At 38.6% G+C, this 19,365-nt stretch overlaps 1 protein-coding gene across 1 annotated transcript in view; it reads right to left on the bottom strand.

Moving 5' to 3' along the window:
* Positions 1-19,365, bottom strand: part of wnk4a (WNK lysine deficient protein kinase 4a) — a 73,912-nt gene that overhangs the window by 15,777 nt on the left and 38,770 nt on the right. The window contains 8 exon segments of the mRNA XM_052038645.1: positions 1,528-1,585; positions 2,201-2,356; positions 3,514-3,630; positions 7,442-7,583; positions 10,994-11,064; positions 12,491-12,606; positions 13,908-14,259; positions 17,755-17,974. Of these exon segments, the coding sequence (XP_051894605.1) occupies positions 1,528-1,585; positions 2,201-2,356; positions 3,514-3,630; positions 7,442-7,583; positions 10,994-11,064; positions 12,491-12,606; positions 13,908-14,259; positions 17,755-17,974 (1,232 nt within the window).

The following is a 19,365-nucleotide window of genomic DNA, read 5'->3' as shown; positions in this document are numbered from 1 at the left end:
TGTCATAGATATCTGACTAACTTTGTTGGTCTGTTTTATGCAAATATTGATCTGCATTTCATGTTTATTTTAGGTCCAAGAAAGGAATTGCTTCCATATGTATAGAAAAAAGAATGCAGCAACATTGTATTCAATAATAATGGAGACCAACGAGTCAATAAATTTCATCATCTTAACTAATATTAATTTAGATTGGATAAATTTAAAATATACATGCACTTTCCTTTGTTTCAGTCTGTGAATCTGTTTCCTGGAATTCCATCACTACTGAGTCTCTCAGTGTTTCAATTGACTAAATATGTTCTTTTGCTTCTCCTAATGAAAGGTCATTGATCCAAATCGATTTTTCCTGAAGTTTGTCCTTGGTTGATAAATTCACAATAATGGTTACACACAGTATTCCACTTCCAAAATTTGTTTCACTGAATTCAATGGAATCAAATTTCAACTGCAACACACAGCTCTTACCATTACCAAGCAAGAGAGAATTTCTCTCTTTCCACAGTCACTGCCTGACTTGCACAAGTTTTGAGCATTATCTGTTTCTGTTTACCTGGAGCTCTTCTGCATTGTACATGGGCAGTTTAATGTCAATGTGGTGAGTTGTTAATTGTAAGAATGGTTTATAGACAAGTCTCTGCGAATTTCTTTTTGTATAGTCTTTAATGAATATTTACTAAAAATACTGAGTGAGCTGTAAGTGTCACGCCCATGTGATGTTATTCCAAGAATATGGAGTGTCTAAACACACTTTAGAATTGCTTTTATATTAATAGTGTGTTACACTTAAACTTAGCTCTTAGACCACAAAATCTGAAACAAAATGGTGAATATTGAGAACCATTAGAAAATTATTATTACTTGTCAGAAACCAGAGAACACAGTTTTAAAATAATTGGCAAAAGTTTCATTGGAGAAGTGACATAAATTTTTTTAATGCTGTGACCTGTAATGTTCTGGAATGTAGAGACTGAGCAGAGAAAATTGTAACTTATATATATCCAATTCTATACTAAATGAACAGGAGGAATCTGTGGGGTTTGGGTAAAGAGCAGAAGATTGGGGAAAATTTAAAGAACTGACATTGTCACTTTGGGTGAACAGCTGCGTCCTGTGATTCTATGTTACACTTAGATTAATTATTAGAAGGCCTTTCACCATGGTAGGCATAACAGCTGCTGTGGCAAGAAAATTGCACCCACCCTCTGTATTTTTGCCTCAGAGTATAAATCATGACTAAACTGACAGAGTAAACCTCTGTAAATGAGCGGGCAATTCATTTCTGGAATAGATTTGTATATTGTTGACCTGGTTCTTGTTGGATACCAAACAGAAAATGCTGAAAATACTCAGCAAGTGAGGCAGCATCTATTGAGAGGGATATAGAGTTAATGTTTTAGATCAGTGACCTTTCAATAGAACTGTTAGAAATCCAGAACACACAAGAAAAACTTAACTTTCAAAGTAAAATTGATATAAAGACTAATTCTGTGATGGAGACAACAATGTGCTAATGGTATATTTTACCTATTCCAGTTGAAGATGATGATGAGGGGTGTGGCGGGTGGTTTGACTTTTCTCCTTCCTATGAAGCAAGAGATTAGTTATTATACTTTTACAACACAGGTTTAGAAAGTAGTAATTGCTATTCATTTGCTCAGTTTCCATGTAATCCGGTCAAATAGCAAAATCCAAGCAATAAAAATCTTTGTGAAAAATCTACCTGAACTGCGCAGAAGCACATAAGCATCACAATATTTGGTATTGATTAGTATTTGGTTGCAGGGCAAACAATCTTAACTACACAAGGTCGGAAATGACTTTTAATGGTAACAAATGATACTGAGAAATGATATTCCTCTAACTACTTTATTTTAAACCATTAAGTGCTTTTATATTTAAAGTAACAAATACACCAATATTGATGCATCATTATTGGTAACAATAATTACTAACTCTGTAATTTAGATAATCAATATTAAACTATCAAATGAAAAAATAGCAAAAGTAAACTACATAGTAAAATAAAGGGGAACATGGTGACAATACTCCCACATTCATCTGTTAATAAATTTCAGATACTGTTGTCACTATAAAAGATTTGATAACTAAAGGTCATCCAGCACAGGAAGAGGGAGTTGTTCCAATGGTTTAATATCTCATGAGAAATGTAATACATCTTAGACACAGTCACCCTTACTTGTGAATCACGGGAGCTCAGAGTACTTGGCAGCTTAGTAGGTGCATCTGTATTGTGAATATCCTTCTTCAACACGGCCACTGCCTTGTGTATGATTTCTTGCAGCTTGCTGACAAAACTGTCCTGCTCTGATTGTAGAATGAACTCCCTATTGACCTGAACAATTCAGAGCACAAACAGTCCATGGTGATGCAAAGAAGTTTTACAGTTTAGGGAAAAAGCAGAACTACTTTAATAAGCTACATATTCCTGGTGCAACCAATCCCTTTGATAATCTAATTGACAGAAACCACAGTTTAAAGGATAATATAATGTTTTAATAATATACGTAGGCATTACATTTTGTCCTTGTCTTTGTCATAAGAGACTGCTTTGCAGAGCATTTAAAATATTAATTCATAATTCAGCATATTAATTTTGATGTGCAAATGTGGATCTTCTGCTAATGCAATAAACTCAGAGAATATCTTCCATTTTCTGGGATTCTTGATCACAACCACGGTGCTGTGAAGAGACCTTGGACTGTACTACTGCCACAAAGCAACAAATTTCACAACGTATAAGTCAGTGATAATAAACTTGATTCTGATTCACAATGTAGAGGTTCAGTACAGCAAAGCAGGGAATTTGAGGTGTTGTCTCCTATTGTTTCTTAGTGCTCAGATGAGAAAGGAGGCTTAGGAATGAACTGATCATATGCTCTCTTGGTTACAAAAAGCTGTATCCAAGATGAGTGAGCCATTTATTCCATATGGAATCAGCATTGATTCTTGAGAGACATTTTTCACTTTTAGTGGTCCAGTAAGTCCTCCAAAGTGATCTTCACATTAACTCTGAGTAACAGCAGCAGACCATTGAAGAAAACAGGTTGCTTACTTGGCCTTTTGCAAAATTGCAATGAATAACATGAGGCGAGGATAAAAATCTATAAAAATACATTAAGAACATATCTCTATGGATCACAAGCTGGGGTATGGGATTAGACTGGACACTATAATCTTGTACAATTCCACAATGAGTATGAGTTATATAGGGATAATATTTGGGCATTATAGAGACATTTACAGTGCTATGTTATTTCAGGGAAGGCTGGGGAAAAGGCTTAAACTAGAAAATCAGAAACAAAGACAAAAAGTGCCAGAAACATTCAGAAGGCCAGGCAGTGTCTGTGGTGAAGTAAAACAGTCAGTGTTTTAGGTCAATGACCCTTGTTAACTTCAAAGCGGGTTGCTGATTTTCTATTAGTCATTTACACCACTGCTGAAGACTGATTTCACCCCTGCAGAAGAGGACCAATCTTATGTTTTACGCACCATAACTGCAGCAATGTCTTCTGGGCAGTCACCTTCTAAGTTGAACTTGAAGGTCACCATTTTGTTGTTGTGGGTCTGCAGCTGACATTCTACAACTCGATCTCCTTTGTCTGAAATCTGCAGTGGGATTGGAAGGTGTGACAATGAGCATTGTTCAACAGTTGACAGCTATAGTCAATGTGATCTGTGCCAATTGTGGGGTTTTCCTTATGAAAGGAAGTGTTCCACACTCTACATCAGAAGCTTAAGACAATAAAAAAGATGAAGATGCAAACACCAGAAAAAAAGAGCCGACTATAACTCTTGGGGCAAACTGAATTGTTGCAGAAGGAACCCAGCTGCCGATGGTCACTGATAGTGTTGTTAGGCCTGAGTTATCTGAAGGCTGGAGCATCAGCTTCAATTGATCAGACAACGTCTAAGGGTGGAAACAGAGCTTTGATCCTGCTTTATTTTTGGTGATAGCAAGAAAGCAAAAGTTCTGACATGGATCCAGCCAACAATCTGGACAAGTGAAAGCAATTGCAGAAGCTGAAAACAGGGCTACTTTGGCTATGGAATGTCGGTACCAATAGGAAGAGTGTACATCAAATTTGCATTTGGGTGCTAAGTCTGCTAAAAGACTTCATCTTGCATCTTATAAGTGACCTCAAGCCTAAACCAGTGGGACCCTGGATGACCCATTTACAGGTTACTACCAACATGACTAGAATACCTGTATAAATGGGCCAATTCCACTTTCAGACTTTAACCACCATAGTAAACCTAGCATTACACAAAAGTGCTGGAGGAACTCAGCAGGTCAGGCAGCATCCATGGAGGGAAATAAACAGTCAACTTTTCAGGCCAAGATGAAGGGTCTTGGCCTGAAATGTCAACTGTTTACTTCCCTCCATGAATGTTGCCTGACCTGCTGAGTTCCTCCAGCACTTTTTGTGTATTGCTCTAGATTCCAGCATCTGCAGAATTACTTGTGTCCCCAGTAATCTAGCATCACAGGATAGAAATCAACTGCACCCACTCTCAATTCTCATTGGCAGTATGTCTGGAGGCAGTGCACATCAAGGCAAAAGCTCAAAGATCGATGCCAGATAAATTCCATGAGCCTCAATTTGAATAACCACGGTGAGCACCTGTCATTGGCTGCATCTAGTGGAACTCCAGAAGCCATCGGATGAGTTGAGTCTGGGGAGTGGGGAAGTAACTTCTGGCTCCAGCTGAAGTTATTTCTTAAATAAAAAGTACCTTTAGGTTATACTGGGAGATCACTCTAGAATTCTGACATCTGCCCTAGTAGTCTCTACCTGGTTTATCAAAGGAATTCTTGAAATGGCCTGACCCTTGATTGTTTCTTGCATCTGCTCAAAAATTAGACCCCACAATTTTGGCTACAAGATCAGCACCTATGCAGACTGGGCATTGACCATCCCACTGTTAAGCTGTATGATGTTATACCCCAAAAGCACAACTACAGAATTGCAAAATGTCTCTCCTCTGATTTAGAAGGAAAACAGGAAGAAATGACAACCACAGACCAGTCAACCCAATATCGGTGTTGGTTAAATCTGCTGAAGCAATCATCCAGTACAAAATTAATTAGAATTTGGAAAAGCATGGGCTAAGAGATTGAAGTCACTGCTAAAGGCAAATCATATGCAGCTTAACGGAGTTCTTTAAGGAAGCTGTGAAGAAGGGCAGATTGGTTGATGTGGTATAAACTTTCAAAAGGCTTTTGGTAATGACTATGTGCAACAGACATAAAAAGAAAAAATGCTCAGCAGGTCAGGCAGCAATCTGTGAAAAGTGTAACAGTTAACGTTTTAGGTCAAAGACCCTTTGTCAGCAAGGCAGTCAGAAATCTCATTGGAGAGAAGAGCAGAACATCATCAAGTTTGGGATTCCCAGAGGGAAGTGGCAGTGAATTCACCAGTGAAATCAGGACTTCTGGAAGAGAAGTGGCAGTGAATTTACCAGTAAGTATAACAGACTTGTCATGGGATTAAAGCAACAGTAAACATACTGATACAAAATTGGTGAAGGGAAACAAACTGTAATAACCATTTTTTAGATTGAACGCAGACATACAATTTTGTTCCTTGAGGGGGTTAGTATTAAGATCACTTTTCCTTTCAATATTCATGATCTGAATTCAGGTACAAAGTTAGAATTCCAAATTTTGTAAACGGCACGAATGTTAAAAATGATGAGGAAAATAGTAACACACGAGGACGCAAACTGGTGGAACTGTTGGATAAAAGGCAGATGAAATTTAATGCTGAGGATTTTGAAATTAAGAATTTGGGCACACAAAATGAGGAGAGGTAACATGAAGTTAAATGTGTGAAGGGAACGGAAAGTGCAGGCTTTGTGTACATAGACCCTTAATGCTTGCAGGAAAAATTGAAATGACTTTTAAAAAAGCATATGGAATTGTTGGCATTGTTACTAAAAATGAGTATAATACATGGAGGTTGTACCAAGCCTTTATAATTCAACTTTTGGGTCTCAGTTGAAATATTGTGTTCCAGTCTGGGTCTTCCATTTTAGGAAGGATGTCAGGTCCCTAGTGAAAATGCAGGAGTGGTACTGTTGATCCTTTGCTTAAATTTGAGGAAGTTTGGAGTCCCTTATTCAATATTTTCACATGATATAGATCCCCTTATAATAACCTTTCAATTTAGAGGAAACAGAGTTGACGACATAATATTGCTCCTGTTTCTATCGAGAAATTTTAGTCCAGTTTCTTTTTTCTGTTTTTTTAAAAAAAATTTTTCTTTAGCTTAGTTTGGTTTGATATATTGTTTATAATTTTTCTTATTGTTTTGGGGATTTGTTTCTTTGTTTATATTTTATAATAAATCTTTTTCTTTTATATTCATTCACTAACTGATCGTTGGATCTACAGAATTTTTTTATACTTTATTGTTCTTTATGATTATCCATGTCATTGTTCTCCTGATCTCTTTGTATTACATGTATAAATATTGATATATTAATCTGTATTAATTTGAAAACTAATAAAAAGATTGAAAAAGAAAGAAAATGCAGAGGAGATTTATTAGAATGGTCACAGGATGAGGAATTTTGTTACATGGAAAGACTGGAGAATCTGACTTCTTCACCTTACAGCAGAGCAGGTTAAGAGGAGATTTCATAGAGGTGCTCAAAATCACAAATGCTTTTGATAGAGAAAATGAGAATGGTATCTAGTGGCAAAACGGTAACCAAGTGATCCAGGTTTAAGGTGCTGCAAAGGTGTGTGATGTGAGGAACATTACTTTTAAAACACAGCAAGTTGTTTTAAAATGCACTCTCCTAAAAGGAACCAGATTGAGCAGTAACTTCCAAAGGGGAATTGCTTATTTGAATATTAAAAAGAAAAGAGCAGGATTGGGGAATTGATCGGATTGCTCTACTGAAGGGCTAGCCCAGGTAAAATGGTCCAAACAGCATTCTTCTGTGTAGCAACATACGATGAATCTAACACCTATCAATATCTACTAATTTTTCTATTGTTGGCATTTACATCTGCACTGCAACAACTTGATCAAGTGCATCAGCTAAGTCTAAAACACAATGTATAAATGAACAATTAATGCCAACTGACATGCATAGCTAATGTTGTATAGTTGCACTCTACCCTTTCCGTAAAGTATCCAGAGAACGTAGGGTAGGGAATTCATCCAGAGTTGACAGACAATTTTCTGTCCCATAATTCTTAACTGTCAGTTAAAATATGTGAATAGACAGAAACATTGTACCACATTATGAAGACACAAGAAACTCTGCAGATGCTGGAATCTGGATCTCATGATGAGGAACTTGCAGAGTGACTGTGCAGGGAAGTAAAGGTTGGAGAAAAGACTGTCAGCATTTGTGTTTCCATTTAACACCAGCGTGGAACCTGACTGAATTAGAGGCTGCTTACATTAAGAATCCGTAGCCTGGATCTGCCACGCTTTCGAATGAGTTTACTCGCTATAACGCTTCACTGGCAGTTTTGCGAACCTTCTCCTGCAGACAGGCCTTCGTATCCATCACTCATTCCAGAAGCAGCATCTGAGGCGTAACTGCTAAAGCAAACCAAAACAACGTAGCACTGATGTCAATGTCAAATGTTGGGCCAGATTCCCATCAACATGTTCAATCTTTTGGTTGCAGCTAGTTGTAAGAAAATTTGTTACAGTGCTCAGTTTCTGAGAATCCTATGGACGACAACATGTACAAATAATAATGAGATAGAAAATAATGTAAGGCTAACAATTATACTCTCACTATGAGTAGGTGGTAATTCCAATATAAGGGAAGGGTAGTTCCATTCAACGACGATAAATTGGGACAAAGATTCTTAATCTAGATTTGACATGACACCCAGATACATTGTGCATAGTCCCAAGTAATTATCTGACCTGGACACAGAGGGCTGAATGAGCTGACCTCTGCTCTGTACAAGGAGTAACATTGCTATTCCTTGCATTGGCAAGGAGTTGCAAAGCACCCTCAGCCTCTGTGTACTGCTAAAGCCCCGCCCCTGGATTACACTGACTGCCTTTGACCAGAGGCAAGAATGGGGAGGACCTTTGTTTCCTGTCAAAACCTGTCCTTCATGTTCCACAACATTAAAAACTGCTAAGATTGCTGTAAATAATTAGGGAAGATTAAGGAAACAAAAACACTCTAATACATTAACACACTAAGAAATAACATTAAAATAAAGTAAAATAAGTGAGACAATAAGCAAAAGAATTTACTTTATGTTCTCCTTAACCCATAGGGCTCGGAATCTCCATTCAAATAGATGAGGTTCCTGTTCATACACTGGCTGGACTGGGGTGGGAGAGGAGGATTCGCGAGGGAAATTCTGGGGAAGTCCAGCACCATTGTCCTCTGTTGCTGGACACCACATGGAATTTAGTGACAGATGAGCCAAACCTTGATAATGCGAACCATCAGCTCAATTCTGCCGATGTTTATACTCTGGTATCTCACTTAGCACTTACCCTGCTGTGTGCTGATTTGTTCTAGCGCTTTTGGTCCTCCAGTCTGAACACGCACAGGTACGTGCCCTCCTGTACTCAAAAACAACGTTGGTTTGGGATGTGCGCTGCTGTGCTGGAAACTGGCATTCCTGCAGCAATGACTCACTCATGGCTCAGTGTGCAGAGTCTGCCTGGTGACAAACTCAACCACCGTTAAGCTTATCACCATGATAAATCTCTAGGCTGGGGAGAGCTGTGCGGCCAAAGAAAGCAAGAGGGACACAGCAGCTTCTGTCACATCCAAGGGGAGGTAATGAGGGAGACTGTAGGACCCAGGCGGTCTGTCAACACACTGAGCTGATGCTGCCCATCGCCAGCGATGGCTTGAACTCATTGTGCCGACCAGAGTGCAGCCCTGAGCCCCACATCTCAGCGCTGAACATCTGCACCATTCACCCAGCTCACTCATAAACAGCCCTCACAGGCAACAACTCTGAATGAGCCATGGGGAATTCACTGCCAGGGAAGCACCAGCAGTGGACAGGGATTCAACTTCCAGTCACAGCAGCATGTAGCAATGGGGAAGGCAAGGGTTGCATCAGGACCCCAGCACTGCAGCACACTCAGTGATGCACCTTATAGTGCTGATTCCATTAGTCCTGTCACTCCTGGGGATGCGTCCCAAGCACTAAGTGAGGTTCCAATGTCATTGTTTTAAGCAAGCTCTTGTTTTAAAAATATTGGACAACCTAGCACCTGCAGGTAACTCAGACGATGGCTGTGGGTGCTTATCCCAGGGATCCTTGTCCTTGAAAACAACCATCAGAAATGGAATGAATCTCCTTGACTGCTTGTCAGTATTCCAGTGGAACACAACAGCCCTGTGCTCACACCATAAACTCCGGGAATCAATTTATATTTAATGCCTAACATGTGATACATAGTAAAACTAAAGTATAACATAAAAATGTTTTATGAATCAATTTATGGGCAAGTTGTAAAAGGCTTACATCTTTACATAGTTCATGATATCTACCCTTCACATTTAGTTATGAAATCCCAACTAAGCATGGGTCAGGCCCAAGTAGAAGTGAATCTTTAGCTCTTTTTCTCATTTTAATTATTTAATCTAGAACTGTAACTTTGGCAAAAATTGATACTATTTCAATTTTTTATAAGCTCTTCATGAAAACTAAAATTATCTTTATCGAAACTCCAGCAAACACAAATCATTGTGTAACATTACATTATAAGGTGATTGGAGGAAGATATAAGGAGCATGTCAGGGGCAAGTTTTTTACACAGAGAGTGTGGGTGTGTGGAATGCACTGCCTGCAGAGGTTTGTGAGGGCAGATACATTAGGGACATTTAAGAGACTCTTAGACAGACACATGAATGATAGAAAAATGGGCGGGGGGGGGGCGATGTGGGAGGGAAGGGTTAGATAGATCTTAGAGCAGGATAAAATGTTGGCACAACATCGTGGGCCGAAGGGCCTGTACTGTGCTGTAATGTTCTATGTTCTAGAAACATTATTTGACAAAATTTAATAACAAATTCTTTATGACAGTGCAATCATTTGCTTGTGACACCATAAAAGAATCAACCATTTGACCAAATGTTCCACTCTTTCTGATATGGATTTTTAAGATTAAGATATCTTTATTAGTCACATGTACATTGAAACACACAGTGAAATGCGTTTTTTGTGTTACTGAGAATGCGCTGGGGGAAGCCTGCAAGTGTCGCCACTCTTCTGGCACCAACATAGCATGCCCACAGCTCCTAACCTGTACATCTTTGGAATGTAGGAGGAAGCCAGAGCACCTAGAGGAAACCAACGCAGACACAGGGAGAATGTACAAACTCCTTACAGACAGTGGCCAGAATTGAACCTGGGTTGTTGGAGCTGTAATAGTGTAGCGGTTAGCGTAACGCTATTACAGCACCAGCGACTCGAGTTCAATTCCGGCCACTGTCTGTAAGGAGTTTGTACATTCTCCCCATGTCTGCGTGGGTTTCCTCCGGGTAGTCCAGTTTCCTCCCACATTCCAGGTTAGGAAGTTGTGGGCGTGCTACGTTGGCGCCAGAAGAATGGCGATACTTGCAGGCTGCCCCCAGAACACTCTACGCAAAAGATGCATTTCACTGTGTGTTTCGATGTACATGTGACTAATAAAGATATCCTTCATCTCACTACCATGCCTGCCTGGTACAGTACAGATTTTTTTGTTCCTTTCAAGAAAGGCATGCTGTGGTTCAGATAAAGTTTGTTAAAGTAGAATACTAAGAACTGTTGAATTAAAATTAGACCCAGAGAAAGGACAACTGTAGACTTACGTGCCACCAACATATGAGTCCTTCACTTTTTTAACTTATTTGTTTAAACATGTTAAAGAGAGGAGCTCAAATACACAAATCTTTGAAAATGGATTGTCAGTTTAATTTTATGTTTAAAAATATCAATCATGGATTACTGGATTATAGTCATTTGATTTACCTGTCACCTGGTGAATGAAGCCCACTGTGAAGAGATGAATGTTGTTTGGAGGGAATGGTCACAGCAATGTTCTGCAATAAAAAGACAGAGGAGAATAAGAATAATGTGATATTCTTTGACATAAACTACGAACCAAACTAAAACATCTCTGTGACCGAAACAACTAAAGAGTTAGGCAGTAATCTTGTGGAGTGTAGCATATTACCAACCTATTGTACAATTGCCCTAACTTTTGTTCCATAAAATCTGGGTCAGTTGTTCAACAGGGGAATAATCACCTCCCTCTCACTTCAGCATGCTACAGCCCAAATGGCAAGGATGGAGAGTTACTCTATAGAATGCTGTAGGCTTCTTCAATATAACAGTTAGCTTGTAAAATAATAACATTTGCTGCTTCAGACTTCACACTATAAGATCAATACTTTCCAAAGTTATGGAAGATATTCTTTACTATCCTCTTTCCCATTGCTTGAGAAGTCCTAACTTAAACAATGAAATGCAATGTATTTTCAGGAAAGATCATTCCACTATGGATGTATAATTTCTGCCTGAGAATGCTAGCCTTGAGCACTGTACTGAACAATGCATATTATTGTCTTGTACATGTTCAAAGTCTTTGATAAGAACTACTACTGTACACTTCTAAGTTACCCTCAAGTGACTTCCCACTGACATAACGTTCATAGCTCTTTTGACTTATGCTGTCGTTGTTGTTTTAAACTTTGGCTCTTTGTTCATTAACAGAGACTTCCTAGGGTTCCGTCCTCTCTCCCAGCCTTAGGTAACCTCTTCAAATCATCTAGTTCTAACCACTGTATATTCATTAATTTTCTTCAAATCATAGCCTCCATCTTCAGAACTTTGAAAGTCTGGTTGTTCAAGTGTTGTTTTTCATTCTTTCTGCATTCTCCTGCACTGCAATCAATTGTTTTGTACTTATCCTAAAAACATAAAAACTGTACAATTCCTTACGTTCATTCGCTTCCTTCATATGACTTTTTCAGGCTTTGGAAGTAATGGAAAACTTGAAGTTATCCAAACACTATTTTTTCCATTTCAATTTCTCAATAAAAGGTCTAACTTTATTATGGACGATGCTTTTAGAATTATGTGAAGCAGTAACATATTACTGTATTATCATCCAATTTAATGAACTGCACAGTTTATTATCTTATTTCCAGCAGGAACCAAGCGGTAAGACTTAACATGGTACAATTGTGCGATGAATGAAAATTAAGAGGTGCAAGATGAAAAAAACATAATTGAAGTCTCTGTTCATTTGCTTAGAGAAGATTCTCTAATATTCCTCAACACTATTTGACTTAGAATTTCGGAATGAGCCCTTCAATATTCCCAAATCTGCCAAAACAACAACCGCACAGATTGACAAAAAAACATGCCACTAAACAATGCTGTTCTTAAATAACATTTACTTTCATAAAACTTGATGTTGCCTGAAAAGGTTGAGGAGTATACGGCTGCCTGGAATTTACTTACAGCAGGAAATTGGAGACCAATTCCAGACTTTGGGGCTAATCGGCCAGCCATGTGCAAATTGTCATTGGAATCCAAGAATCCAGAAGAACTCAGATAACCATCAGTCTCACAATCAGCTGTTAAGAAACACAGAGAAAACAATGAACGTAATTTGTTTGAAAATGGTCTTGATATCATGTTCTTCCTGTTACATTTTAATCAGGAACACAATAAACAATCCAATAACATTCAGGTGAGTGTCACTGACCTACCTATAAAAAATACTGCCAAATCCTGAAATCCAATCAGTTGCTCAGAAAATGTTACCCTTTTAGTTGTCATGGCATCACAACTTAATGAAACAAAGCTCAAAAAATACATGAACTTGGGTGGGGAAGCAATTCATCTTTTGACATTGGCACTAAAGGGGTGCTGAAGTACGGACTCCCCATTGCACTCCTCTCCCGATATTGGAGTTAATACTGGAAGGAGAATACAACCAGTGGCTGACACTGTAGGATCCATTAAACTCTAGCAGTCAAAGATGACCGTATGTAGACATGTAATTATTTTGAAAGTAGATGTGTAATGGACTGAAAGTACAGTGACCAAGGAATCCATGAAACCATTTATAATTACATTTCTGCAATGTAATCAGTTTGGATACAGCTATGTCAGCTTTGAATCCCATGATCCATTACTGATGACCAGATGGTACCAGGAACCTCTATGTGAGGAATTTGCTGTCAGCATACCCCTTTTAAGTTTTAGATGCTTGAACTCTGCTCCAGTTGGTGTTTAAAAATAGTTATATTTCTTAGTTTTTTTTTCTGTCTTACAACATAGTAGGAGAAAAAATATCCATAAATAATTTGATCTCTTTATTAATAACTTTGTTTATGATTTTCCTGGCAAATATACTATTCCATGAAATAAATCAATGTGCAGCTCTGTGGTTTGGAAGTTATTTCAAATGCCATTGGAGACTTTCCACACAATAACCTTTTGTTTCCCCAAGAGCCAGATGGGAGAGGACCAAGAAGTAAACGGTTTTGCATCTTTTTTCAATGGAAAATTTAATAAAGGCAAGGATATTATTGGAAGCGAGGACTGCTAAAACATCATGCAGTATATAAAATGAAATTAATCTTAGTTACATTAAACAATATGTTGGGAATGAGAGAGGTTAGAGGAATGATGTCAATGGAACAGAATATCACATGGGTCACATATGGTCAGTCAGCAGATATGATACAGCATGTTCTGTGTCATGGAGCAGTGAGTTACATCCCCCCCATATCTTTTCTAGATCAGACCTATAAACTGTTTTCAGTGAGTCCATTTAGATTCAGTATGACTAGCCTATTATTTAAAGGAGATTAATCCACTAATTTATTTCAAGGAAAATCTGGATTTGAAACTTAATCTTCAATCTTACATGTAGCTGAAGAATAATTTGTGTTCCTATATCGAAAAGTCTGATGCTGATCAGCCTCTGGCTCCTCAGGCTCTGGTGGAAAGGGAGAATTCAGCAGTGTCTCAATGGGACGTGTGGTGGCTAGAGACTGGGGTGGTTGAGTAACCCCAGCTGCACTTTCTGTTGCGTCTTGAGGCAACTTAGCTCTTCCAAGAGCTCGCAAATCTTTTTCTTTTTTTCCTGCTCTTTTTTTTTCAGTTCCTCCTGCATGCGTTGGTTTCGCTCACGTTTTTCTCTTGACCTCAGTCACGCGGTCTCTGATGGCCTTTGCAACTAATTTGTAGTCAGCCTCACAAACGAAACCCAAGGTCACCTAATGAAGAGATACATTACATATTCAACAGTGGGTGGACAGTATTAGTGGGAGAAAGTCATTTCACATTTACACTTTTTAATCTTCTCTAACACACCATGAAGTAAAAGCTAGTCTGTTGTTGTATGTATTTAACATGCATTGTAGTGGAATGTGGGTGTTGTAATCCACTTCCAAAGTTCAGTTCCATTGAGTTCTATGAAACCAATTACAAGCTGCATTGGGTTTAGTACATGACACTGAAGCTGGGAGTATGGCTCCTTGAGCTAGATTCACTGTTCATTTCATATAAGCGCATCAATCAGAACTCCGATATAGGTGTAAAGGAACACTATCATTTTCAAGTTCTTTTTCAAGTCAGACAACTTGTTTGTTCCTCATCATCACTGAGTCAAAATCCTGCTCAATACTATGGGATTATCTTCACCTCACAGCCTACAAGTGCATCAAGAAAACCCACCACCACTTTCTCAAGGGCAGCCAGGGTAGTTGGCGATGCCAACACTGCAAGTGCTGCCCATATCTAGAATGTAAATAAGAAATAAATCAGATCCTGATTGATCTGAAATTAATTTTTATTTACCTATGTCTGTTGAAACCCAAATCAATTTATCTTAGTTTTGAGAATTTTAATTCATCTGACATCCACACCCTTTTGGGGGTCAGAGTTCTAAATCTCTCATAACGTCTGTGGAGAAAGAAAATGCTTCCGGAGTTTATGCCCAAGTAGTCTAGCTCAACACTTTAAGTTATGCCTTTTTATTGGATTTACCTACCAGAGGAAATTTGTAGCTGGTTATAGAATGATGGAAAGAGCTTCAATGCAGAGAGTGCAGTGGTCTGAAATAATGACCAGGGGTGGAACAGAAGGAGTTGGACATCAAGGTGAAGGGTTTATTCAGGTGGGCTTTTTGTCTTTATCTTTATGTCTGTTTCCTCTCTATGAATCCTCTACTGAAAATAGTGACTGCTTTCTGGGGAATAGATTCACAGGCACAGGTTGCCAGGATCAGCTGGAATTTTGTGTGAGCTTTCACATTGAGAATTTATTTGCTATTTTCCCTCCTGAATCCAAAACTTATTGAAGCCAGCTGCAGCAGAGTAGCAGACTACAGCTAATTAAGCATAGATTGTAGATTGAATCTGGGACTTTACTAATCCATATGGTAAAGTTGCTTAGCTGACAAGACTTTATATGTTAATAAAAATTAGAAGCAAAACATGACTTAAATTGTACTAGTGAATACCAATCACAGAGAATTGACAAGGGTAAAGAATATTTCTTTCTGATTGTCTATTGAGCTATGATAAATAAAACAGGATTTTAAAGCCTAGTTTTCACATTTGTAACAAGATGGTGCTCCGGTTACCTCTCGAAGGACAAGTCGGATGGATATCAGGTTGTGTTGGTGCAGGGAAGATACATATATGAGAGGCAAGATAATCTTGTGCAAGAGGCTTTCAGGAAAAAGGATCCATCAGCAAAGTAATGGAGTACCCAAATTTAGTTGCAGTGACAATAGCTATCATGATTTTTCCAAAAACTAAATCCTTCTATTTTCATGGAGTATTAAGGATAAAACAAAAAAACAGTGGATGGTTAATGGAAAGAAAAGAAAGAGTAGAAATAAATATGTCAGTTTTGGGTTTGGAGGGAGTGACTAGTGGGGAGCCACAGAGACCAGTGCTGGGTATAAGCTGTTCACAATCTAAATCAATGATTTGGCTAAGCAGACCAAATGTAATATATCGAAGCTTGCTGATGATACAAAGGTGGGTTGGAGTGTGGATTGTGAGGAGGACATATATAGTCAAAGTAAATGAGCAAGGACATGATAGATGGCATACAATGTGGAAAAATATGAGATCATCCAGCAATGAAGTGCTTTATAATGGTGAAAGTTTGAAAGGTGTTGTTTTCACAGGGATTTGGGTGTCCTTGTTAACCAATCACTAAAAATTAACATGTAAATACAGCAGGAAGTTAAGAAGGCAATGGTACACTGGCTTTTATTGCAAGAGAATTTGAGTGCAGGAATAAAGACTTAATGCAATTATGTAAGTGATCCACGAATGAAGTAGCTTGCACAGGTCTTGTCCCCCTACCCAAAGAAGGATATACTTCAATGCAGGGAGTGCAAGTAAGGGTCCAACAAACAGAATCACAGAATGGTTACTGCACATAAGGAGGCCATTTGGCCACTGGATCAGTACTAACTCTTCGTAAGAGCGATCTAACTAGTTTTGCAATTTTTTTCTTTCAGATATTTATTCAGCCTCCCTTTGATTGGTACAACAGAATCTGCTTCCAAAACAACCCCAGTGATGCATCCCAAACTTTAAATACTTGCAATGTATAAACAATTTTCCCCATATCACTTCTGGTTCTTATGCCAATCATCTTCATTCTATGTTCCCTGGATCTTGACCCTACTGCCAATGGGAACAGTTTATCCATAAGACCATAAGACAAAGGAGCAGAAGTCGGCCATTCGGCCCATCGAGTCTGCTCCACCATTCTATCATGAGTTGATTCATTCTTCCATTTAGCCCCACTCCCCCGCCTTCTCACCATAACTACCCATTGTGATTTTAAATACTTGTATCAGATCTCCTTGCAATGTCCCCTGTTCCATGGAAAACAACCCAACTTCTCCAGTTGATCCACATAACCAATGCCCCTCATCCCTGCCATCATCACAGTAAATTTCTGCTGTACGCTCTGCAATTTTTTAGTTAGCATTGAGAATGGGACACAATACCCCGGTTGTGGCCAAATCAGTGTTTTATAAAAGTTGGTCATGAGGTTGATTCCTGGGATGTCTGTTGAAGAGATTAAGTAGATTGGGCTAGAGTTTAGAAGGATGGGAAATGATCTAACTGAAACATATAAGGTTCTTACTGGCTTGACAGAGTAGCTGCAGGAATGATGTTTTCCTGACTGGTGTTCCAGAACCATGGGTCACAATCTCAAAATAAGAGGTCAGTCGTTTGCTACAGAGAAGAAATTCTTTCACCCAGGGGTAGGAAATGGAGAACTGTGGAGGCTCAGTCACTGAATATGACTGAATGTACACTGAATATCCAAGACAGCTATCAGCTTATTTTTGAATATTAAAGGAAACTGTGTTGGTAAAGGTAAGTAGTACTGAGGTAAAAGATCAGCAGTGATTGCACTGAATGATTCAGTAGAAATAGGGGGCTTAATGGCCTGCTTCTGCTTCTGCTTCTTTACGCTCTTAACAAATTAATCAAGGTTAATTTTTAGCAATCACAATTTAAAGAACAATCACCTGAGTTACATTTAGATCCCATTTTAGCACATTCAGATTATCACGTTGTTTGTGGGATTCAGCTGCGTGCAAGTGTTGCACACAAAATGATACTATATTTATATACATTCGTCATGTTCAAGTGGTGGCAACCAACAAAATCCACAATGTCAGCAGTTATTAAGTAATAACACTAAACGGAAGGAAGTAGCAGTAATTTTACCATTTCCTGTGCCACCTCTTCTGAAACATCCTTGTATAGTTCAAAGAAGAACTCTATGGCTTTGTTGTCTTTGTATTTGCCATGGAGTTTCTTTGATTCATCCATGCGGAGCCAGAGCTTCAGGGCAGATTTTGCTCCATCATCTTCCTCTGCAAGTTCCACATGGACCCCAGTGTCCTCTTGGAAGAATGAATGGTCGAGAAGGTCTTGAATGGTGTACCTGCTCAAAAATAGAATAGGACGCTAGGATTAAGCTAATTCATAGATTTCATAACTAACAGTCCCCTTAATATTGGAGTTTGAAAATCATTTGGATTCTCAAAGTTTGGAATAAACTTGGTTGCTACTTCTTGACTAAATGCACGGTGGTAAATATTTATGAGCATCTTCAGATTGCATTGTGCAACCAATATACTTAAGTGATCAATAAAACAAATATTGGAGAAATACATCTCAGTTTTTTAAAGTTAAATTGATACCTGGACCTCTATAGAACAAGTGTTCAACGATGGATTCAAGTTGTATATACTTTTATGGGTGGCCTAGATGGTCTTGGGAAAATATGATATTGCCTTCCCCACTACCGAACTTACACATTTGATCATTGCACTGACATTCCAGTGGGATGACAGTGGGGGAGTGATGCAGGGTTGGAGGTGGCTTTCTTTTTGGATGAGACAATATGGCCCTATCTATACGCTCAGGAGTAATGTAAACTATTGCATCAAATAATTTTGAAGAAGAACAGGGAGTTATTCCTGGAGCCTGGACAATATTTATCCCTCAGCCACCATTGCCCATTACCAAGTAGTTGGCTGTGTGCAAGTTGGCTGTCATGTTTGCTTACATTATTCAAGTGACTACACTCCAAAGCATTTCACTGCTGTAAAAAGGTTGTAAAGGCACTTTACATAAATGCTAACTTTTGCTCAGAAGACCCTTAATAGAAATACACCTATAGTTTTACTAAAAAGGCTTCGGGTTAGGGGGAGTGAGAATATGGTATTGAGACAGAGGATCAGCTGTCTCTGTTTGGCCAAATAGGCTTGAAGGGCTGAATGGATTAATCCAGCTCCTATTTTCTATGTTAGGTGCCACAAGACTAAGTACATTTACAATGTCACTATATTGTCTCTTTAGGTTCATGATTAGATATCATTCAAGGTTTATGCAGTTATAATTTTCTAACTGTAATTATGCCATTTATATCCCTCTGCTCAGGTGATCTTTGGACAAATAGAGGAGGCTTTTCATCTGCAAGTGATCTCAATAAAATTCTACACAAAAAGACAAGATTAAAGATTCATTATCTGTCTTTCAGTGGTAACAGGGAAAGGCAGATAAAATGTATTGGAATCAGAACAGGGGTGCAGATGACTTAAATGTGATTAGTGGTGGGGATGGATTTGATTTTATGCTGTACAATGTTATTTGAGTTTGCTTTGCACTTCTTTAGGCATTGAATTGCTGCCTCAGCCTGCAATGCGACAGCAGGAAGGGCATGCTCATTATGAGGCAGAGGGACTCGACCCATCATATTAATGCAAACAGATATATAGCTGTCCAAGGTCCTCAACTTGAATCAGATATTCCCCTTTACAATAAGGGGCC

Source organism: Pristis pectinata, chromosome 25 (genome assembly GCF_009764475.1).
Source record: "Pristis pectinata isolate sPriPec2 chromosome 25, sPriPec2.1.pri, whole genome shotgun sequence".
Taxonomy (NCBI): Eukaryota; Metazoa; Chordata; class Chondrichthyes; order Rhinopristiformes; family Pristidae; genus Pristis; species Pristis pectinata.
Note: the sequence above shows the minus strand (reverse complement) of the source record. Positions and strands in the feature narration are given on the sequence as shown.